Source organism: Embiotoca jacksoni, unplaced genomic scaffold, assembly GCF_022577435.1.
Source record: "Embiotoca jacksoni isolate LCO1_2020_lvr unplaced genomic scaffold, fEmbJac1.0.p SCAF_72, whole genome shotgun sequence".
Classification (NCBI taxonomy): Eukaryota; Metazoa; Chordata; class Actinopteri; family Embiotocidae; genus Embiotoca; species Embiotoca jacksoni.
Genome location: NW_027185428.1, coordinates 665,800 through 690,000, shown reverse-complemented (window position 1 = coordinate 690,000; position 24,201 = coordinate 665,800). Strand labels below are relative to the sequence as shown.

Here is a 24,201-nt window from a genome sequence, read left to right as displayed (position 1 = left end):
ATCACATGGTCATAAGTATTCAGACCCTTTGCTCAGTATTGAGTAGAAGCACCCTTTTGAGCTCGTACAGCCATGAGTCTTCTTGGGAATGATGCAACAAGCTTTTCACACCTGGATTTGGGGATCCTCTGCCATTCTTCCTTGCAGATCCTCTCCAGTTCCGTCAGGTTGGATGGTGAATGTTGGTGGACAGCCATTTTCAGGTCTCTCCAGAGATGCTCAATTGGGTTTAGGTCAGGGCTCTGGCTGGGCCCGTCAAGAATGGTCACAGAGTTGTTCCGAAGCCACTCCTTTGTTATTTTAGCTGTGTGCTTCGGGTCATTGTCTTGTTGGAAGGTGAACCTTCGGCCCAGTCTGAGGTCCAGAGCACTCTGGAAGAGGTTTTCTTCCAGGATATCTCTGTACTTGGCCGCATCCATCTTTCCTTCAATTGCAACCGGTCGTCCTGTCCCTGCAGCTGAAAAACACCCCCATAGCATGATGCTGCCACCACCATGTTTCACTGTTGGGATTGTATTGGGCAGGTGATGAGCAGTGCCTGGTTTTCTCCACACATACCGCTTACAATTAACGCCAACAAGTTCAATCTTGGTCTCATCAGACCAGAGAATCTTATTTCTCATAGTCTGGGAGTCCTTCATGTGTTTTTTGGCAAACTCTATGCGGGCTTTCATATGTCTTGCACTGAGGAGAGGCTTCCGTCGGGCCACTCTGCCATAAAGCCCCGACTGGTGGAGGGCTGCAGTGATAGTTGACTTTGTGGAACTTTCTCCCATCTCCCTACTGCATCTCTGGAGCTCAGCCACAGTGATCTTTGGGTTCTTCTTTACCTCTCTCACCAAGGCTCTTCTCCCATGTTTGCTCAGTTTGGCTGGACGGCCAGGTCTAGGTAGAGTTCTGGTCGTCCCAAACTTCTTCCATTTAAGGATTATGGAGGCCACTGTGCTCTTAGGAACCTTGAGTGCTGCAGAAATGATTTTGTAACCTTGGCCAGATCTGTGCCTTGCCACAATTCTGTCTCTGAGCTCCTTGGACAGTTCCTTCGACCTCATGATTCTCATTTGCTCTGACATGCACTGTGAGCTGTAAGGTCTTATATAGACAGCTGTGTGCCTTTCCTAATCAAGTCCAATCAGTTTAATTAAACACAGCTGGACTCCAATGAAGGAGTAGAACCATCTCAAGGAGGATCAGAAGAAATGGACAGCATGTGAGTTAAATATGAGTGTCACAGCAAAGGGTCTGAATACTTATGACCATGTGATATTTCAGTTTTTCTTTTTTAATAAATTTGCACAAATTTCTACATTTCTGTTTTTTTCTGTCAAGATGGGGTGCTGAGTGTACATTAATGAGAAATAAAATGAACTTTTTTGATTTTAGCAAATGGCTGCAATGAAACAAAGAGTGAAAAATTTAAAGGGGTCTGAATATTTTCCGTACCCACTGTATGCTATGGATATATATTATAGATATATACTTTTCCATAACTTCACACTGTTTGATCATCCCACATTCATTCTGAACCCCAAAACATGCATTCAGAGTTTATTTGACTTGCATTAAAAAGACTTGACAGGATTACAAATGGATTGTTTGAAACATGCCACGTTTTCACCAAAAATATATACGGACGGTTACAGACAAAGAAATAATTGTTTACATAATCCAGGAATATTGAAATGTTTTTTGACATAACCAGAGTTTAGAATGTCCCGTGAACTACTATTTGAATTATATCTCTAATTTAAAAAAAAAAAAGATACATTACATATACACACAAAAATCAGTCACTTCCTGTTTTGGCTTCTCTCTTCCTCTGCTATATTTGGAGTCATCTGTCCAATGTCAGGAAACATCACAGAATTTGGAGAACTTGTCACAGTTTTGTGAATTTCAGACTGGATTGAAGTGGTTTTGCACCAGATTTTGGACTAGTTTTGTATTATCTGGGACACATTTTTGGTAAAATAAAAAAAAAAACATCTAATAATTTGTGCATCTATAGCCTTGTCTTCAAAAAAATGCTCCTGCCAGAAATCATCTCTAGTTTTAGATAAAACATGGTTTATTTTGAACTGGTTTAGAACATGGTTTTAGACTATAGTTAGACTGGTTTACAACATAGTTTTATACTATAGTTAGACTGGTTTACAACATGGTTTCAGACTATAGTTAGACTGGTTTCGAACATGGTTTTATAATATAGTTAGACTGATTTAGAACGTGGTTTCAGACTGTAGTTACACTGGTTTAGAACATGGTTTTATACTATAGTTAGACTGGTTTACAACATGGTTTTATACTATAGTTAGACTGGTTTACAACATGGTTTCATACTATAGTTAGACTGGTTTAGAACATAATTTTATACGATAGTTAGACTGGTTTAAAACATGGTTTCAGACTATAGTTAGACTGGTTTACAACATGGTTTCAGACTATAGTTAGACTGGTTTACAACATGGTTTTATACTATAGTTAGACTGGTTTAGAACATGGTTTCATACTATAGTTAGACTGGTTTAGAACATGGTTTCATACTATAGTTAGACTGGTTTAGAACATGGTTTTATACTATAGTTAGACTGGTTTAGAACATGGTTTTATACTATAGTTAGACTGGTTTAGAACATGGTTTCATACTATAGTTAGACTGGTTTACAACATGGTTTCAGACTATAGTTAGACTGGTTTAGAACATGGTTTTATACTATAGTTAGACTGGTTTAGAACATGGTTTCATACTATAGTTAGACTGGTTTACAACATGGTTTCAGACTATAGTTAGACTGGTTTACAACATGGTTTTATACTATAGTTAGACTGGTTTACAACATGGTTTTATACTATAGTTAGACTGGTTTAGAACATGGTTTCATACTATAGTTAGAGTGGTTTACAACATGGTTTTAGACCTGATATTTGAGTGGCTTCAGACTTTTGGGGTTCTGGTTTTGAATTTGATTTTGGACCTTATCTTAAACTGGTTTTAGAGATTATTCAGATTCGGAACTGATTCTGGACCTGGTTTTGGACCCGACTTTGAACTTGGTTTTAGATTGGTTAAATAAATGATGGATAGTTGATTGTTGCAGTGATACCACAGTGGTTCAGACCATATTTAGAGTGATGGAATCAAATTAATAATATTCTTATTTGCTCAAACCTTCACAGAGATAAACGCGACAGTGGCGTTTCCACCAATGGTACCAGCTGTACTCTACTTGACCGTTCTTGCTTTTAGCATCAGGTGCTTTTCTGGATTTCGTTTTACCACTGCTAACAGTACCCCCATCAAGCTGCATGAAACTCCCGTGATGTCATTTTCAAAATCCACAACAACAAAACCAGTTTTTACTTGTACAATCGAACATTGTGACTCTTCGTAAGACTTCAGTCGAATGACCACCACACCTTGGCGCGAGCTTTGCTCTGAATGTGCGTCCACTTCATGGTTTTCAGGTGGGCAGACCGGTTTCACTCGAAAACATTGCTCTACCTGTGCAACAAACTGCTTCCAGTGATAAATGCTGCTGGATGAAACAGTGACCCATCAGACTAACCTGTCGGTGTGTCCCAATACACGAAGGAGTCCACCAGTGACCACCCTTTGCGGTAGTACGCAGCAGTCAGCTCCAGCCAATCAGCCTCCAGGGAGCTGACCACATGGCCCTTTCTGGAAACGCGCATGGAGAGTGCCCCCTGGTGGTACTGACAGGCCAATGAGTCCAGAGGAGCACAGCTCGGAGCCCAGGAGTGGAAAAACACTAGTAGCCTCAAGTCTAGAGGAAGCCATGATGGAGGTGGCAGACTGGTTCAGAATAATTTATATAACATTTATATTGTTCATGAACACTGATTGGCTATAGATGTGGCCACAGGTTCACCTCCGGCCAATCAAAGCACTACCTAACGAAATGTCTTACCAGGACTGTAGGTGTTGTTGTCCAGTTCTCTGTCTCCAGGTGGAGTTCCAGGAGGTGTATGTGGGGGGGAGTGATATCCTTTCTTTGGACTGTGCACCCGGCCGTTAGTGATCCCGCTCACCTGCTGGAGGACGGATCCGACAAATCGAACGCCCCCTCGCGCACTGCTGTTCACCTGCAGGAAAAAGAAAAGAACCTGAATCAAAAGCAAATAAGAAGTTTAAATGATGTGAAAATATCTAATGTTGTGTTTATTCTAAGTAGTCTCGAGGCCCAGCGGGGTGAAAATATCCAACATTTTCCTTCAGTTATAAGCGTTCCACTCAATTAAGGATCTCAAAAGACTGAAAAGATGAAAGTATTTAAGGTTTATTTCTTCATATTTTTGCTTTAATTATCTAGTGACCTCTCCCTTTTAAAGTCTTGGAAGTGTTTTAGGGGTCTTGATCCCCTGTTTGGGGACTAATGGACTACATTAACATCTATATTGAAGCTGCAGTGAACATGACTAACCCTGTCGATGAGTGCTCTGACAGTGTCGCCCGTCAGTGAGTCTCCAGGTAAAGGCCACTCCTCCACCCTCAGCACGGGCACGTTGTGACACATGGACGCCTTCTGTTTACTGAAAAAAGACCCACAAAGACAGCTGTTAAACACCAGTGAGACTCATCAGCAGTACCCGGTTTGACAATACTGCCGTTGCGACAGAGCTGCAGACACCAACAAATAAATCAGACTCAGCAGGAGATACGGCGGTTGCATACAGGTGAACAAAGTAGGCACTAATACCCTGATCTACTGGCGTGGTCTTAGTCATAGTTGATGTCACAGATAAAATGGCTATCATAGTTACAGTATCCCAACCTATCAAATCTCAGGAGATCCGACATGACTCCTCCTCATTGGCTGAAAGACCCCTGTTGTCGGGTGGATTTCTAGACATCCAGACATCGTAGCCGACTCAAGTCAAACCAAAACATGGTCTTCCAGTCTTCCAGGCACACCAGTCTGACCTCCCATCAGGCTACTGCATTAAATATGCATCTGACTTCATCTATCATTCATCTCATTACAAGACAGCATGATGTTGAATGAGGGGTACTGCAGACCGGCAAGAATGTTTCTTTTACACGGACGGCGATTACAAGAAGAAAAGTATTTAACAGGTCATTTTCAAATAAGAGCCTCATTCCAGGGTTCTTGTTTAGTGGGTTGGGATCGGTGTACCTGGGTCTGGGACGGGTCAGGATGGCGCGGTAGAGCAGGCTGAAGGGCAGTGAGCGGATCCGGCCCACAGACAGGATGATGGGGTGCAGGGCGGTCAGGACGTAGCCCTGCGTGTAGTAGGGCTGCAGGGCCAGAGGCAGCTCGGACAGCGAGGCCACGTACTGGACTGTAGGGCGGCTACCTGCACCAACACATGGCTTCTCATTATACATTATACTACATTATATACAAGCTCTTCACAAAGTCCGTTCTTCCTTCCTACAACAAAACTGCGCTCCCACTGTGGCTGCATTGAAATACTGTATTATTATACAGCTTCATTCATAAAGCTAAAACCATTTGTCAATAATCATTAAACAATACAAATCCTATAGAAAAACAGATGTCGCCACCAACTCGACACGTAACACACATACACACATATCTTTTAGGACCAGAACAACATGCTCTCCTGATTTGATATGATCACAAAACTGAAATTTAGTATTATGATTTATACACATTTTTGTTTAATTTTGTTTTTAACATGAAGCTATAGGAAAAAGTTCAGGAAAAAACTGACAATTATTTGTATAATTCTTCTGGTAAGTTCTTTAAGACACAATAAGGCAACACACACAGCAACACATGTATACAACACATACACCGTGTGTGTGTTTGTGCTCCTTGTCCTTTTGTGCAATTATGATGTGAAGCTCATTGAAGACCACAATATCTGCAAGATATTGAAACACCGTTTTTGAAAATATGACATGTTGAAAATGTCTTTTTCTCACGAACCACCTCCATGTGTTCCTCTGATCACGTTGTATCAGCACGTCAGTAACAGAGGGCGTTTTTAAGCAGGAAGATGTTTTGGTGGACGGACGGGTGGCTAGCGTGTCAGCAACCACAGGAAGCAGCTGAGTGCTCGGTGACGCTGGTGACGTCACTTGCGACCATTTTTTTGCACAGTAGTGACCAAAGGGTGCCAACTTGGTTCCGAGGTGGTCCGTATCCTGCTGACCCCGAATTTGAGCACAATCCGTCACCACACTCACTATAACTAATAAATCCAACATATCATCGTGGTACTTCCTCCCAAACACTCTGCTATCTCGTCACTACGTCTCGTCTCTACAATTGCTGTCAATCAATCAACATCATAATGCCGTTATATTCATGTGTTTGGTGGCACAAAGACCAACTCCTGCTTTAAAGGTGATGTGACGGCATTTCACCAAATGTGTTGACAGTAATGTAACTATGATGACTTGATTACTTTTCTGACAAATATTTTAAATGGAATGAAAATTATAGACTGAATACAAGCTTCTTTTTTTTTTTTTTTACCAAAAAGAAACGATGTAACCTCTTTGTAATCACCAACACTTTGAATAGTGAAAGTAATTTAGCCAACATATTTTCTCAGTAACTGTAACAGATTATTCTTACATTAATCCATCAGTTTAATTACATAACTCCATCACATGTAACTGTTGACTCCCTAACACTGATTATAGATTAATACTATGATTTTTTTTTCTCAATTAACAGATTTTTCATTCGTGAAAACTGCTAGACAAGGTCCCTCAGGCCACGGAGGCGTAATCACATTTGCTATTTTATTCCATATGTGCCAAAGAAAAGAAGAAAATATTCCAATGAAATGAGCTGGAACCAGCAAAATGATGACATTTTTTGCTTTAAAATTCCTTGAATATGTCTCACTATTAAAACGACACCTTTTGAGGACTTTGTAAGCTCTCTGAATGCTTCCAAGCGTGTGCCCTATGTTTCATTCAGGTTTCCATGGTATCCGTTTCCTCACCATCAGAGGTGTAAAGCGTGCCGTCACCGCTGAGCAGTTTGTGTGTTTGGTGGAGTTTTGTATTGTTTTTTCTAACAGGTCTGGCTGGACATTCCTGCAACCATCACCATACTTCCTGTGTTCACAAAGAGTGTCTGTTCGCAGAGGGGCGTGGCCATGTGCAGCCCCCCCCAACACACAGTCATGCTTCCATCTATTCACAGGACATTATATTGACTATTCAGTTGGTGCAGCCGGATCATAAACACAGTGTTCACCAAAATATGTACTGATGTACCTTATGGGTTTTGCCCCAATATGGGAGGCAAGTCCAAACATTGTGAATGTGGATATTAGAAGTGGAGTGCCTGATTTCAGAGGACTATACATTGACTCACACTCAGACTTATTTCAACATTTTTATGTTCGAGAGGGCTCGTGATTTCAAATTTTCAAATAGTCTATGATCAAAAATAGATTTTAAAATAGATTTTCCTTCTTTTTTTTTTACCAGCACCTGGTAATTACACAACACTACAGCCAGAAGGTGGCGATAATATACATAAAAGCTGTTTACTAATGACATGAAGCAATTCCTTTCCCTTTCAGGTAGAGTTATCATATTATTGGACTACACAGTCCTTTGAGAGCGACGCACCAATCAGACGGCTCACCTACAGATCAACAACCAACGGCTGGCTTCGTCACCAGATGAAAGAAATCTGATGCTTTATGTGCAGTGCAAACAACGGCCCTCATCTCAAAGATGATGTGTGTAGCAAAAATTACATTATACTTACACTACTTACCTGGTTTTAGATCAAGTACACACCCACATATGTGTGTTTCATTCACTTGGTAAAGTCTGAAGAGGTGTGTTTTTAGTTTGTGGTGGAAGATGTTCAGAGTTTCTGCTGTCCTGATGTCGGTGGGGAGCTCATTCTACCATTTAGGAGCCAGGACAGAGGAGGAGGAGGAGAAAGAGGAGGAGGAGGAGGAGGAGGAGGAGCGAAGTAGTGTGAGTGAATCTAGGAAGTTAAAGTTGAGCTGCGGCATTCTGGATGAACTGCAGAGGTCAGATGGTACTAACAGGTAGACCTGACAGGAGGGAGTTACAGTAGTCTAGACGTGAGATGACCAGAGCCTGGACCAGAACCTGGACCAGATCCTGGACCAGAACCTGGACCAGAACCTGGACCAGAGCCTGGACCAGAACCTGGACCTCCTTCTGAGTGAGAAGAGGACGTATTCTCCTGATGTTGTGCAGCATGTATCTACAGGAACGTGTTGTTGCAGTGATGTTGGCATGTTGGCAAGCCCAAAGCTTAAACCTTACCGTCTTCACCCTAAAACTCCAGGATTTAATCAACTTCCTTTTTGTCTCGAAAAGGAAGTTGAGTCACATCAATGTGACTGTCAAAACACATTCATATATATATACACATATAAATACACACACATATTCCCCATCTCATTCCTAATTTTCTTTTTGTTCATCTTCATCCAAAATGAACAATTTGGTGCATTTAAATCTTGAAAGGCATGAAATAGATTTTGTGTGTGTGCGTTGGTATCCCTTCTAAAGAGATGAAAACATGACTGAGAGCATTTCTTCCAACAAACACCGAGAGTCTGACGGCTGACTGACAGCTGAGATCACTGAGCCGGTGAACGGGCGTCGAGCTGGATCCCATTACGAGACTGAAGAGCCCCACGACCTCGATTAAACCGTAAAGTTGGGGCCAGATAAACACTGCAGTAGTTTACTGGCATTCCTGTGGGCTTTACCCCCCCCCGACTTCCTCCTGAGGTGTATTTAAAGTTATTCCATGTTGCAGCTGGTGAAGTTGATGCAGCTGTTAAGATGACTGCTTGAGGGACACAGCAGTTGGGGGAGACAAAGTGAAACGCACTGTTCATTTCATTTCAGAGCACCTGACACTTTTCCATTCATCCCAAGCTGTATTTATTTATTATTTGTATTAGTTTTTTGTGCATATAGTCGGCGTGTGTGTATTCATTCATTGCTTTTTTTTAAATTTTTTTTATAATATATTAATTTTGTACCTATCTTATTTTATGTACACGTATTTGTAAATTGTTTGATACTGTGTGCACCTTTTTGTGTTTCTATGCTGCTGTGACAACTCAATTTCTCCACTGTGGGATTAATAAAGTCTGAATCTAATCTAATCTAATCTAATCTAATCTAATCTAATCTAATCTAAACAGATAAAGTTTGTTTTATTGCAATTTTGAAAAATGAGGTTAATAGACGGGCTGTAAAACAGATACGTATGAACAGTCTGAGATGTGGATAGGGCTGTGATGAGAACAGATAACTTGGTATCTTGATGTCTGAATATGATGCGAACTGTTTGTCTTATGAAGGTTAGTTGATGTAGGTTCTGGATAATAACAACTGCTGAACTGAACTGCTCTCAGCAGTAATGACTTCATTAACTTCTTTACTAATAAAATTCTTACTATCAGAGAGAGAATCAGGTCGACCCTTCCTGACACCATCACTGATGTGATGTTAAGTACAGCAGCCCTGAAAGCAACTGTAGGACCAGATGTAAACTTGGAACATTTCTCTCCTGTTGAGCTCTCTGAGTTAACTAGAATTATTTCTTCATCTGGATCCTCTAGCTGTCTGTTAGATCTCATCCCAACTAAACTTTTTAAGGAAGTCTTCCCTTTAATTAATACTTCCACATTAGATCAGATCAACCTATCTATTGTAACCGGCTATGTACCGCAGGCTTTTAAAGTGGCTGTAATTAACCCTTTACTTAAAAAGACGACTCTTGATCAGCTGTTTTATGAAACTACAGACCAATTTCCAACCTGATGTTTATTTCTAAAATCCTTGAAAAAGTTGTTGCAAATCAACTTTGTGATCATTTACAAAGGAATGATCTGTTTGAAGATTTTCAGTCTTTAGAGTTCATCATAGCACAGAAACAGCTCTGGTGAAAGTTACTAACGACCTTTTATTAGCCTCAGATAATGGACTCGTCTCTATACTTGTTCTTCTGGACCTCAGTGCTGCTTTTGATACGATTGATCATACGATCTTATTACAGAGATTAGAAGACGTTACGAGGATTAAAGGAACTGCATTAGACTGGTTCAAATCCTACTTATCAGATAGATTCCAGTTTGTCCATGTCAACAATGAATCTTCCAGACAAACAAGAGTTAGTTATGGAGTTCCACAAGGCTCAGTGTTAGGCCCAATACTTTTTACTTTGTACTTGCTTCCATTAGGAGATGTCATCATGAAGCACTGCATCAACTTCCATTGTTATGCAGATGACACTCAGCTATATCTTTCTATAAAACCAGATGAAACTAATCAGTTAGTAAAACTTGAAGCCTGTCTAAAAGACATAAAGGCCTGGATGACCAAAAACTTCCTGCTTCTAAATTCAGACAAAACAGAAGTTCTTGTACTTGGTCCTAAACACCTCAGAAACTCTTTCTGTAATCACGTAGTTACTCTAGATGACGTTGTCTTGGCCTCCAGTAAAACTGTGAGGAACCTTGGAGTCATCTTTGATGAGGATTTGTCCTTTAGACACCATATAAAACAAATCTCCAGAACTGCCTTCTTTCATCTACGTAATATTAATAAAATCAGGAAAATCCTTCCTCAGCGTGACGCAGAAAAACTCATTCATGTGTTTGTTACTTCTAGACTAGATTATTGTAATTCCTTGTTGTTAGGATGTCCAAATTACTCATTAAAAACCTGCAGCTGATCCAAAATGCTGCAGCAAGAGTACTGACAGGATTTAGCAAGAGAGATCATATTTCTCCAGTTTTATCTTCTCTTCACTGGCTTCCTGTGAAATCAAGAATAGAATTTAAAATTCTCTTGATGACTTACAAAGCTCTACATGACCAGGCTCCATCATATCTTAGAGATCTTATAGAACCATATAATCCTAGCAGAGCACTTCTCTCTCAGTACGCTGGTCTACTTGTGGTTCCTAGAGTTTCCAGAAGTAGAATGGGAGGCGGAGCTTCAGTTTTCAGGCTCCTCCCCTGTGGAACCAGCTCCCAGTTTGTGTTGGAGGGGCAGAAACCCTCTCTAGCTTTAAGATTAGACTCAAAACGTTCCTTTTTGATAAAGCCTATAGTTAGGGCTGGCTCAGGTAGACCTGAACCAACCCTTAGTTATGCTGTTATAGGCCGAGGCTGCTGGAGGACCTCGTTACATGCTGATCTTCTTTTCTTTCCTCCTACTCTTTAACTGACTCATACCTCACCATCTTCTTCTCTCCCATAGTTTCTTCTTATTATCTGTTGTCTCCATTCAGTTCCTTCACTCGTGTAGTTTCTGTTCTTTCTTTTCCAGATGTCCCGTCATGGAGCTGCATGTCTCTGCTCTGTGATTGTCGTCTCCACCAACAGTTCTTCTCTTCTATCTCTATGCTGTCCTTTTCTCTCTCTGCTCTCCTCTCACCCCAACCGGTCAAGGCAAATGGCCGCCCACCTCTGATCCTGGTTCTGTTAACAGATGCTCCGCCCCCCTCTGATCCTGGTTCTGTTAACAGATGCTCCGCCCACCTCCGATCCTGGTTCTGTTAACAGAAGCTCCGCCCACCTCTGATCCTGGTTCTGTTAACAGATGCTCCGCCCCCCTCTGATCCTGGTTCTGTTAACAGATGCTCCGCCCACCTCCGATCCTGGTTCTGTTAACAGAAGCTCCGCCCACCTCTGAGTCTGGTTCTGTTAACAGATGTTCTCCACCTCTGATCCTGGTTCTGTTAACAGATGCTCCGCCCACCTCTGATCCTGGTTCTGTTAACAGATGTTCTCCACCTCTGATCCTGGTTCTGTTAACAGATGTTCTCCACCTCTGATCCTGGTTCTGTCGGAGGTTTCTTCCTGTTAAAGGGAGTTTTTCTTCCCTCTGTTGGAGGTTTTTCTCCCTTAAAGAGGAGTTTTTTCTCTCCTAGCTTATGTGGGAATTGTTGAATTGTTGAATTATTGGTTTCTCTGTATAATATTGTAAAGTCTTGCTGTAACGACTTTAATGTGTTAAGTGCCATAAAACAACCTGTGTTGTGATTTGGTGCTATAGAAATAAAGTTGAATTGAATTGAACTGCAGCAACAGATCCACTGAGGAAAGAAATCTCACCCATACCATAGAGTCATGGATGGAGATATTTAACATTGTCACTGAGAAGTTTTACTTTAAAGTGTAAAACTACTGAGGGGCGCCGGCTCCAATAAACTCCCTTCAGATAATTAAATATCAAGTCTTTCTGGTGTCAGGGGCTCCATTCGTCCCTCTGAGGAGGTAAATGGACTTCACGTATTTACAGCCTTTTTACCTGAGCAGGTGTTACAGCCACATCAGCCTTGTGTTTTTGCATTGCACCGATGTCCCTGACAGTGACTGCTTTAGTTTCTGAGAGGATCTTTGTTAATTAGCAGAAGCAGCAACAACTGAAGGATCTTCAGCTTTCCATGTGTTTGTATGAGGTTTAGAGACTCAGGCTTCCAGGATGTCTTTTTGTTCTGAGGCTTTAAATATAGAAATGATGTTGGTGGGTTTAGTTTGTTGCTTTGGCCCTTTGGTCCAGACTGAAGACACGCTGTAAATATTGCTCACTGTGTTTTGGAAATAAATCGTTCACCTTCTCAATAATTGCCCTCTGTGCTCTTCATGCTTGGACCAGTGAGTAAAACAGTTTACAACAAATGTTAACTTGGGTTTAGTGTCTCGCCCAGGAACACTTTGGCAAGAATCAACCTGCCTCCCATTCAACTAGCAGCCGACCTGCTCGACCATCTGAAGCGTTCTGGTGCTCCTTTATTAAGGTAATAATGGATCTCTTTATTTAAGTGGAAAAAACTGAAGATTTTTCTTACACTTGCAATTAACTATTTAATTTACAAGTAAAGCATATAAACTGACCATAAAAGGTTTCTATAACTGGTATGTTATTTTGTTAACGTCATTGAGTCAATGTCTTTTTTTTAAAGAATGACATCACCGGTGAACCCCCTCGGCCTGTAGGGGCTCATGTTAAACACACTTCAACAGACGTATGTGGCTAAATGTGGAAAACATTGGACATGAAATCCAATGAGAAACTAGTTTTGTGTGACCGAGGTAGACAATGCTGGATTTACAAACCTCACCTCTGGCAACCTGCTCATTCTATTTCCAACAAGTCTGACCCATTTTATTTCTACTGTTGTTTTATATCTCTATTATCTACATATTTTATTTCATTTTTTGAAGATTTTTTTGAAATTTCAATCCTGATTCTTCCGTGTGAAAGACTTTCTAATTTTGTAATTATGTGGAAATAAGTCTCCTTTAAAGGCTCCCAGGAGGAGCATGATGGCGTACAAACACCTCTGAACAAGGCTTTTGTTGTTGGCCTTTTGCTCTTCTCCTCCCTGCTTTAAGTACCCCCCCCCCCTCATCACCCCCCCCCCGCCCCCACCCCCCATCCTGCTGCCATTCCCCTCGCCACCCGCACACTGAAGTCTCTGTTCAGTGCTGCGTGGGAGAAAAAGGAGGAGGAAGAGTTGGGGGGTGGTGACGGGCAAAGATGGGGGTAAAAAGAAAAAGTAGAGGCAGTTTTAAAGGAGTTGAGTAACAGGAGGACAGAGAAGAGTGACAGAGCTGAGAAAGTAGAGAGGTAGGAGTTGGATTTACAACCAAACAGGGTTTACCAGATGTTTGTTTTTTTAGCTCGTGTGAAGCTGCCAGAAAAAAAGGAGCAAAGAAAAGAAAGATATTAGCAGGAGAAAGTAAGTTCCTCTCGTGAAGCTCAACGTTAAAATATCAGCACACTAATGCTCACAAAGACAAAAGCTCAAATGCTTTGTTCACTTTGTATTACATCCGAGACGGTTGGATTCCTGCTTGGTGAAAATACTTTTGTCAATAATCGTCTGATAAAGAATATCAGCAAAAGGTTTGTTTTCACGTGAGCAACACGGTTGAATAACATTATGTCATGACGATTTCCTCCCATTAAAGTCTGAGCTGGAGGACTCGGATGACGGCTCACAGCTTCTGTTCTGTTTGCTGTGACTAGAATCTGTTGACCTGAGGTTGGACGGGCCGAGCAGCACCGGATGGAGAAGCTTCAGTGCAACATGGAGCGTTTATTTCTGATTGTAGTTGCGGCCGTTGTTGAGTTTCAGCACATATAGTGGTCGACACCGATTGGTTAAAGGCTGCTTCGATAGTTTAAAAATGAAGCCGTGCTGGAAGCCCAGTCGGAAATGATTGTGTTCTTTCCGAAATCCCAAAACCTGCAGCTGCAAACGGGTCGTCTTGCTTGTAGTTTGCAGCCAACAATTATCAAGGTGGAGGAAATTGAAGTTCCTGGAATTCTAGTAAAGATAGGAGCTAAAGTTGCAGGTCGCGACCCGACATGATAATAAAAACAATGTCGCTCATCTAAAAAGCTACAATACAACATTACAAATACTTTACATTGCAAAAGTAACTAACTTCGGCTGTGTAGGCGTGTAGTCGTGGTAACCACGCATGGACGCTACCCAAGTTAAAGTAACAGGAGGTTTTCCTATTCTTCCAACAATGATTTATTACAGGTGATAAAACAAGAGTACTGACCAAATTAAGATTATAGATACGATATCTTGTTTAGTATAAATCAAAACTAAATATCATTAGCTGCTCCATTTGGCAAAATCTAATCCTAAATGAGATGTAAACCATTGCATTAGTTGCTGTTACCAAAACATGATAACATTGCTCCAAATGAGAGAACATCAGCCACTACGTTACAAAAACCAGAAAACCACCATGTCAGCAAAAACTAGATAATATTAGCCTTCATGTTAACCTAAAAAAATATCGCTTTCACTGCTACGTTAACGGAAACAAGGTAACATTCGCTGCTATAAATGATTTGCGTGGAGCAGTTTCTGCTTTGTCATGTTAGTTGTGAAAGACTCGTCTCAATCATTGACTCAAATGCTAAATATTTCCATATGCATCTCTTGCTGCTTTTTTCCCCATAAATATCAACTGCACTTGCCGTCGCCATCATACGTTGTTATTGTCTTGTATTTCCAGGACCTGCAGCATCAGAGAACTTTCTTAACCCTCTGATGTGGATCATTTTGGATGATTAGCTCAAAAACACATTGATTGCTGAGTGAGTTGTCAGGTTTGAACTTCCCATTAATGTCCTTGAGGTCTCCATTTTCAAAACCTAAAACTGACTTTAATCCGATATAATCCATCATGGGCTGTTAGATTCTCAGATTAGACAGAGATTACAGAAATTGCACACATCCCTAGAAATATTAATATGCAACAGATTTCATCCTAAACTGTGGCTATTTATTTTATTTTATTTATTTTTCTGTGTATAGTCTCTGTGTGTGTGTGTATTTATTCATTGCTCTTATTTTTTTCTAAAATAATTATTTTTTATCTATCTTATTTTATGTATAGATATTTGTAAATTTCTTCTTATTGTGTGCACTTTTTTGTGTTTCTATGCTGCTGTGACGACTACATTTCCCCACTGTGGGATTAATAAAGTCTAAATCTAATCTAATCTAATCTACAGGACCCTTTTCCAACTGAGACGGTGGTCCGAGGACAAACCACCTCAAAACAACATCATCTCTGTGGTAGAAAGATTACAACACTTTCATATTGGTTCATCTGCTTTGAGTCCACGGACTGAGATGTGCTGTGTGGACCACATGGGGAGGACATCAACAGCAGGACGGACTGTATCACAGAATACATCAAATTCTGTGAACACTCCACCGTACCATCCCGGACTGGACACTGCTTCCCCAACAACAAGCCGTGGATCACCAGTGACCTGAAAGTTCTTCTTAATAAGAAGAAAGCAGCCTTCAGGTCTGGGGACAGGGAGGAGCTCAGGAGAGTGCAGCGCCACCTGAAGGAGAAGATGAGAGAGTGCAAGGACTCCTACAGGAGGAAGCTGGAGGCCAAACTCCAGCAGAACAACGTGAGGGAGGTGTGGACCGGTATGAAGGAGATTACTGGGTTCAAGGGGAGAGAGAGACAACCAGGGGGAACCTGGAGAGGAACAACCAGGGGGAACCTGGAGAGGAACAACCAGGGGGAACCTGGAGAGGAACAACCAGGGGGAACCTGGAAAGGAACAACCAGGGGGAACCTGGAGAAGAACAATCAGGGGGAACCTGGAGAGGAACAACCAGGGGGAACCTGGAGAGGAACAACCAGGGGGAACCTGGAGAGGAACAACCAGGGGGAACCTGGAGAAGAACAATCAGGGGGAACCTGGAGAGGAACAACTAGGGGGAACCTGGAGAGGAACAACCAGGGGGAACCTGGAGAGGAACAACCAGGGGGAACCTGGAGAGGAACAACCAGGGGGAACCTGGAGAGGAACAACCAGGGGGAACCTGGAGAAGAACAATCAGGGGGAACCTGGAGAGGAACAACTAGGGGGAACCTGGAGAGGAACAACCAGGGGGAACCTGGAGAGGAACAACCAGGGGGAACCTGGAGAGGAACAATCAGCTCAACTGTTTCTTTAACAGGTTTAGTTCACCACCCTCATCTGTCTCCTCCACACACCACACCTCCCAAACACCTCCGCTGCCTTCCCCCCTCCCCCCTCTGGTGAGCTGCATGGACAGAGTCCTCAACTCCAAAGGGCTCTTCCACCATCGACGCCATGACCCCCCTCTCTGACCCCGCCATGACCCCCCCTTTATTCATCTTTCCTGACCTGCCATCATGTGCACCGTTCACATTCATACTCCAGTTAAAGTCGTTGCATGACGGCGGTCCGTGTGCAGGGAAACACAGGCCAAGACTCCTGCTCGCAGCCTCAGGCTGTGTTCATGCAATAACTAATTTGCCACGACAACACAGAGGCTTTTTTGTCTTTGTAGGAACATGCCACGTTTCTTCAGAGAACGTGTGGAACTACATGATGTGCAAAAACATAGCAATACATCAGGCCGAGTCACGTTTAATACACCTTGTGTGAAAATGATTTACCCCATTTTCAGGTTGGGTTCATGAAAGGAGTTTACCGTTATGCAAATAGCTCATCGAGAAGCAGGACATGTCAGCTCTGAGCACGTCTTCCAAGTTTTGTGACTTGATTAAAATCAGCAACTGAGATCCAGGTTGTGGTGAGCGGTGGTCCGGGACATCATCGGGGGACGCTCATCGGCAACAGAGACCCTTCAAATGTTTCAGGAAGTGGATGGCAGATAAGCAACGAGCCTTGTGCTACAATGAGCTCTACTGTGATGTTCAGAGTCGTGTGATGGAAAACATTTAGTGCAAAAGAGCTGAACGGTGGCGCGATGGCACTCGGGTTCCCCAACACGACAACACAGCTGCTCGCACCGCTGAAAACGCACAAGTTTCTCACCCACAACACGATGGTCCTCCACAAACCCTGATTACTCTCTGCAACTCGATCCGCTACTTCTTTCTGTTCCCAAATAATTTGTCGCAAACTTTAATTTGCTCTCTGCTCAAGTTTCAGGAATGTAAAGAAATTGCCGACGCGCCCAAATCACTACTCACAAAAGCTTGTGGAACTCAGGTGCTGATTTTGATCAAGCGACAAAACTTGGAGGACTTCCACACAAAGGTTCCAGAGTCTTCGTGTCGCGGTGCTGCGCAGCGTTCACGTGCAACAGGAAATGTCTCAAAACGTTCTGATCCTCATATCTGTGAGAGTTCTGACTATCCACCGTATATAAAGATGGACGGCTCCATAGAAACAAACCCAAAATATGATGGAGATTTGTTCAGTTGGACCATTTCCAGAATCAATTTGTACAGGAAGTCACAGAAACACTCACAACACTCCAATTTTATCAAATGTAATTGGACCCAGATATCAGTGTATGTGTAGTCTGTTCTATTCTTATGTAAATCAGCAGCGCAATCTTTTGCCGTTATATAAAAATAAGCTGACAAGACCTGTCCCTCTCAAACAGCACCAACAAATTGAAAACATTAATACATAGTCAAATACAGACCAAAGAAATACAAGACAATAGCTTTCACTATTTCTGTATCAGATATTAAGTGTCAGGGCGTAACATCTGTACAGATGCTCTTGAAGAATAAAGTACGAGGCTGCAGAAAGAAAGCAGCGACTCCTGGGTGGAAAACAGCAAATACACGGTATGCTGGTGATTATCTACCCTGAAACAGAGGAAGACAGGTGGAAGGGGAAGCTCAGCGTGAACGTCGCCGACACACCCAGCTCGATAAAATCAGATGGTCTCACCTCGGTAAACATTACACAAGAACGCCTTCATTCAGTTTAAACTCATTTTTGTGATTTTGGAGTCTGCAAGTGACGTTTTTAGGGAACATCAGTAAATAGAAGAGAAAATAAGAGTTACCCTCTGAACCACATGAACATGTCCCAGAGCGCCACCCACCACAACTGAAACTCCACCTCCAGGAAAACACTGACATTTCTCTGCATTGATTCAGTTTTTGACACGAGAGTTTATAATCAAGGTCATCCAAAGTCACTGAAATGATATTATAAATTTGATTCTTATATCATGAACAAGCAAATCTGTGTAATAAATCACCAGTTATGAAAAAAGAGTTGTTTGAATATTTTGCCTCATGGGCCACTAAAAGTTTACATATAGCCAGTAAAAGTTTGATCTACTGGCCAAGTGGGTCAGTGGAGGAAAGACTGTTGCCCGGGACGCTGAGCCAGCAGCCCACATGTTGGAAACAGTCAGAGCAGCTTTACTCATTGTAGAGGGTCAAAATGGAAAAATGGTGTCTGGCTAGCTGCACCCATCCCATTCTGTGAAAAAGGAGGAACCCAATTTATAATGTGCACATGAAAAAGCACGAGTATTAATAACTGAAGAAAGGGTCGGGTGAAGCCTCGAATTCAGCCTCACCACAATGACCATCTTGTTGTTTTGGAGCCAGAAGTGACCAGATTTGGGCGAGCGAACGGGCATCCGACTCCACCTGCGTGGGAACGTGAGGACATTAGACCCATATTCACTGTATGAATATATCGGTCCTATGCCCTCCACAGGGAATCCTTTCCACTCGTTGCATTGTAATGGCGTAGCCTTTGGGCTAATTTTGACACTCTTGGAGCAGTCAGCATCGACCACAATATACCCGGAGACTCCACCACCGCTGCAAATACATTTAGAAAAATAAGCTTGACTTCAACGTCATCCTGGTTCGTTCAACGGACCCTGGTTGCTGATTGGTCAGCCCTTCTGAGGAAACCAAAATGGCTGAGGAAATGACTATTCAAAATTAAAACAAACGTCCCTTTCATTTTTAAGTGACCCCAAACTTTTGAGTGGTGGTGTAGGTGAAGAAATTTATCACAAAAAGTAAAATCAGTGGATCAGTCAATAATGGCTAGTTGCAGCCCTATTTTGAGGTGAGTTGACATGATCATGTAATGTAATGTGGTCCGGACCAGTACTTTGTTCCCGACCCCAATTCTTTAGTGTGCCGGCCTGCTGCCGACATGCTCAGCTCCCATTCACAATTTAATCACCATTTGCTTCCAAATAGGTCACAGGGAAAGCAGCCAGTAGGAGGAGCAGATAAAGGGATTATCCTTGAAAAATAGCAATGGATGCACACGTTCATATTAGAGTTAATATTACAGCAAATGCTTTTTCGCTTTGTTTTTCTCCAGAAGGTTGTTGCATTTTGCTGCATTGAAAAGTGTGTGAATGAGTGTGCGTCTATGGGTGTGCTAAGGGGACGCACTACTGCTGAACGCATGGAGGAAAATATCAAATTGGGTGACCTATTTCTAGAAGAACGAATGGCCCTGTTTCCAGGAATAGTCCGGAAGTGGATTGCTGTCATGTTACACACATGTTGAGAGCAATAGTTTGAAAAAGCTTTAAAATATCCTTAATATAAGATTTATTTCTCATGTCTAGGAAACCTTTGGCCTAAATCTTAATTATTCCAGTGAGCACAACGGTGGCAGATTGACATGGAACGTCAGACAGATGCAAATATATGGACATCAATTATAGAAACACACTTATTTTAAGCTGTAGCACGGATAGAGAAAGACAATTTAAAATATTACCCAGACTGCATTGCACACCACTGCTGAGGAGCAGGCTTGGTCTAAACTCTCTTACATGCACCAAATGCAACTGAAGTTGGTACATATGTACACATGTTCTGGAAATGTAAATAAATAAATAAAATAAAAATCCTTGAACAGGTCAGTCCCTTATTGAAATCAGTGATATGGACTCTGTCGCTCAGATGGCAGAACGGGTTGTCCACTAATCATAAGGTTGGTAGTTTGATTCCCGGGTCCTCTATACATATGTTGAAGTGTCCTCTAAAACTGCAGTTTAGGAGTACCTTGGTATTTCTTTCCATCCTGCCGAAACACTGCATCTTGTGTCTTGGTTTATCAGACCAACAACCCAAATATAATAAATAATGAAATGAGCAACGGAGAAGTGGGAACCCCTCAATGTTTACAGCTTTCAAATTAATAATTATTTTTTTTAAAAAAATCATTCAATTAATCATCATAGTTCAAGTACAGGATTTATTTTCTGTTAGCGTATCAGCTGACCATTATAAGAGTTAAGAGCATTTTTGCTTTAAAAGTGACGTTAACAGTCAATTGACAAAATTGGTTGGTCGAGCGAATCTTAGCACAGCTGGTTCTGACTGGCTAACAGTCTCAAATATATCATGTTTACAATGATACCAATACAGAATAGCCACTATAACAGCGTAATATGGCGTCTCTGCATTACCGGTGACATAAATGAAGAATTTAAATTGCTCACAGTTAATTTCTCTGTCAACGGACCAATGACCAACTAATATTTCAGGACTAACACAAATATGACTAATCTAGCAACTGCCTTCTGATATTGGTTTGGATTTGTCTGGGCAAATGACAGTTTAGGTCGTGATTATTTTCATTACTGATTAACATTCTGATTATTTTTTAAATTAAATGATCGATACGAATGTAAAAAATGTACAGATAGGAGAAAATTTGTCATCACGACCTCCTGAAGCACGATGGAACATGTTCAACCAAAACTTCTGGGATTTTCCTTCCCCTGAGTTTCTTAGGTTACATATAATATGGGCTTTTATAATATGGGCTGCGCTTGTCTTCAAAGTAGTTGGTTTCAGTATAAAAATACCTGAAGTAATAACTCATGGTTGAAAAAAAGTCCATTCAACTATATCCCAATTTACAGTAAATATACCTCTATTAAGAGATGCTCAGATTATTAATACAACACAGTGCTCTTTATAATAAGGATGAATTACACTATTAATGATCAGAAAGTGTCTCAGAAGAAACACATTATGATCTCATGAAGGATTATTGTTACGGTTGCAACTGACCATTACGTTCATGCAGATTATTTTTCATTTAGTTTATAAAATGGTGAAGAATGTCCATCAGAATTTCCTAAAACGTGTTAACCTGACAGGGTGACGAGTAAACTCCCGAAATATATAAATTATATTTTAAAATTAAATTACTTTAAATAAGACAAAGAAATGCTGCAACAGTCTGAGAACTGAAATGCCATAACAAATGAACAGTCATAATTTTTTCTAGAATCAACCCAAATGATTTTCACAATAGTTGGTGATTCATAATCTACCAGTCAATACAGTGTTTATATTTAAATGTAAAAAAGGTGAAATATGTCATTTGTCCTTGAAGCCCAGTTAACTTCATGAGCAACAGCTTAAAACCATACATTTGAACTGGGAAACAAGCAAACATTCAGCTTTGAAAAACTGCAACGACTGACGTCTTGCTGAAGTAAAGTTATTCAATAATTAAATGCTGCAAATGATTATTATTCTCCAAATTATCTTCTTTATGAATCATGTGGTAAAAATGAAAAAGGCCCATAGAAATACATTATTTTTAAGAGGTGGTCAGACAGCAACTTTGATTGACTTTTTAATATTTGGTCAATTGAGAGGATATTAGATGAATCAATTATGAAAATATTCATGATACAGTCCTCGTATTCACTCCCAATACAAGAGACAGGAAATCCTCAGCAAACATGGAAACAATTAGGCGACTGTGAGTCTGTGGTGGACCCCGGTCCCTCAGTGAAACGGGATTAAACCACACCGACCTTCCAGGCTGAAGTCCAGCAGCACGTACTCGTACACGACGTCCGTCTTGGTCTCCACTTGTGGTCTCTTCAAGGTGGAGTAGATTTTTCCGGGGCTGCTGTCCTCCGGGTCTTCCAGTTTTCGCAAGCCGCAGCCCATGGCTTCAGAGGCGGGGACAGCCGACTACTCAGCGCGGTGGGAGCACCGGAGGAGCTCAGCCTCTTCTGAGGCTTCAACTTTAACCGGAGCGCTCCATCCCGCCCGGTCCGCCGGTTAATCCCTCCGAGGCCGGTTATCAGAAGTCCAGCGGGTTAATGACTGTTGGAAAGCGTCCCGCTGAGGCGGCGGCAGGTCTGAAGCCTGCAGAGGAGCAATACGCTTCTGGGAAAAAGTTTCCCTTCATTAACAAGGTTGCAATGAGAATCCAACTTCCGCTACTGCAACTTCCAAAGTAAAATACAGAACTCGACTTTCAATTTAACCAAAGCACAATCATCCCACATTAAATATCAAGCATGTGTTTTACTATTATTACAGACTATATCGGTTCTCTATTTGTGTTCATGTGAGCCAGTTTCTCTTTAAAGTGGAGTTAATCGTCAATGAGTTAATAAATGACATTTAATAAAGCAACAACAATTCTGATAAATTTTCATTGTTTAGCTCTTATTAGTCTTTTTTTTTCTTTCAAATATCTATGGTTCCAGCGTTGCAAATATTTGCTACTTTCCTTATAATCTTTTAGCCATAGTGATTGGTCTGGAGAGGGACTCTGCATCAAAACACAGCTTTAAGGCAACTTTTATTTCAATAAAGAAAACACCAAACTATTATTTTCTTCAATGATGTAGATGTCAAGGAAAGTCATGCATGTTTTCTATTTGTCCTAACAAATGTCTCTAAATTGTTTTCTGAACAAAAATTGTATTATTATAATAAATAGATAAATGACTGAAATGACTGATGAATGAAGTACATTGTCTTCCATTCAGGAACTGAATAATAGAATAATCTTATCGGCTGCGTTTTACACCCTTGATTCGAATGAGCCTCTATTGATTTACACTTTCAGGACTTTTATCATTAGGTTGTACCTCAACACTCGGGGGCTCTGATTTATTACCCCTGTTTGCAATATTGTGACGGAAAAGAAAAGAGATTTGTCTATTAAGTGGGATTTCGCTAAAGAACAGTTTTACTTTGTGTTCACAAAGCAAATACGAATTCCAGACTCGTGCGTGACATGGGCTTTTATTTTGAAGTAAGATATTTATAACATCCGGTCTAGGAGCCCATAAAGGTCAATGGCTTTATGTGTTGGGGTTTTTTTTGATGGGGAAAAAGTTCTGATGTTATCTTACAGTGGCGGAAGAACAAGTGATAGTTGGATATTTACTCAGCAGCAGATGAGAACAGATATCAAAATGAGGTTGGACAGCAGGGAACATCCACGTGGATGATTTGGAAGCATGTCGATGCCTTTTTTACTTTGCTTTAGTTTTAAAGCATCCGATGACCTCCAGGATGAACTAATCAGAGTTTGGTCAAAGTTCAAAGTCGCTGTGACATCACGTCCCTCTCATCCGAATGTGATATTTCAAGAGGGCATTTTTTTTTTTTTAAAACTTGCCAGAAAGATTTCCTTGTTACCAAAATGAACTTATACACCTTTGCGGTCAAAGGTGAAATGTCAAGGTCACTGTCAGCTCACATTGAACCACTCTAGTGAATGTGGTAGACTCAAAAGGTACGTAGACTCAAATAAATAGTTCTCTGGCTTGACTACTTCAACTTCACCTTCAACTTCTTTAATGTCAATCCACCATATGACATACAGACATACAGATGGATGAAAAAAACATTTCACAGTCCCACTGTGTGCAAACAAAAAAGACAAAACAAGAAAAGCGTAAATATGCAACAAAACAAAAACAATAAAACAGACAACATAGTTCAAATATGGAGCACAGAGCAAAGATTGAGAGTTTATGGGTGAAAGGTGTGGGGGGGGGGGGGGGGGTTGAGCATCCTGACGGCCTCATGGTGAAGCTGCTCCTCAGTCTGGAGGTGACGGAGGCTGCAGTACCTCCTACTGGGGGGGTGTTGTAGATG

At 41.4% G+C, this 24,201-nt stretch overlaps 1 protein-coding gene across 1 annotated transcript in view; it reads right to left on the bottom strand.

The window, feature by feature from the left end:
- The window catches only part of rftn2 (raftlin family member 2), a 31,870-nt gene extending 9,388 nt beyond the window's left edge, over window positions 1-22,482 (bottom strand). The window contains exons 1-5 of the mRNA XM_069177437.1: window positions 22,110-22,482; window positions 5,157-5,337; window positions 4,443-4,551; window positions 3,930-4,104; window positions 3,567-3,785 (exon numbers count right to left, since the gene is read on the bottom strand). Of these exons, the coding sequence (XP_069033538.1) occupies window positions 3,567-3,785; window positions 3,930-4,104; window positions 4,443-4,551; window positions 5,157-5,337; window positions 22,110-22,248 (823 nt within the window). The 5' untranslated portion in view covers window positions 22,249-22,482. The remainder of the gene's footprint in view (window positions 1-3,566; window positions 3,786-3,929; window positions 4,105-4,442; window positions 4,552-5,156; window positions 5,338-22,109) is intronic.
- Between the last annotated feature and the right edge of the window lie 1,719 nt (window positions 22,483-24,201).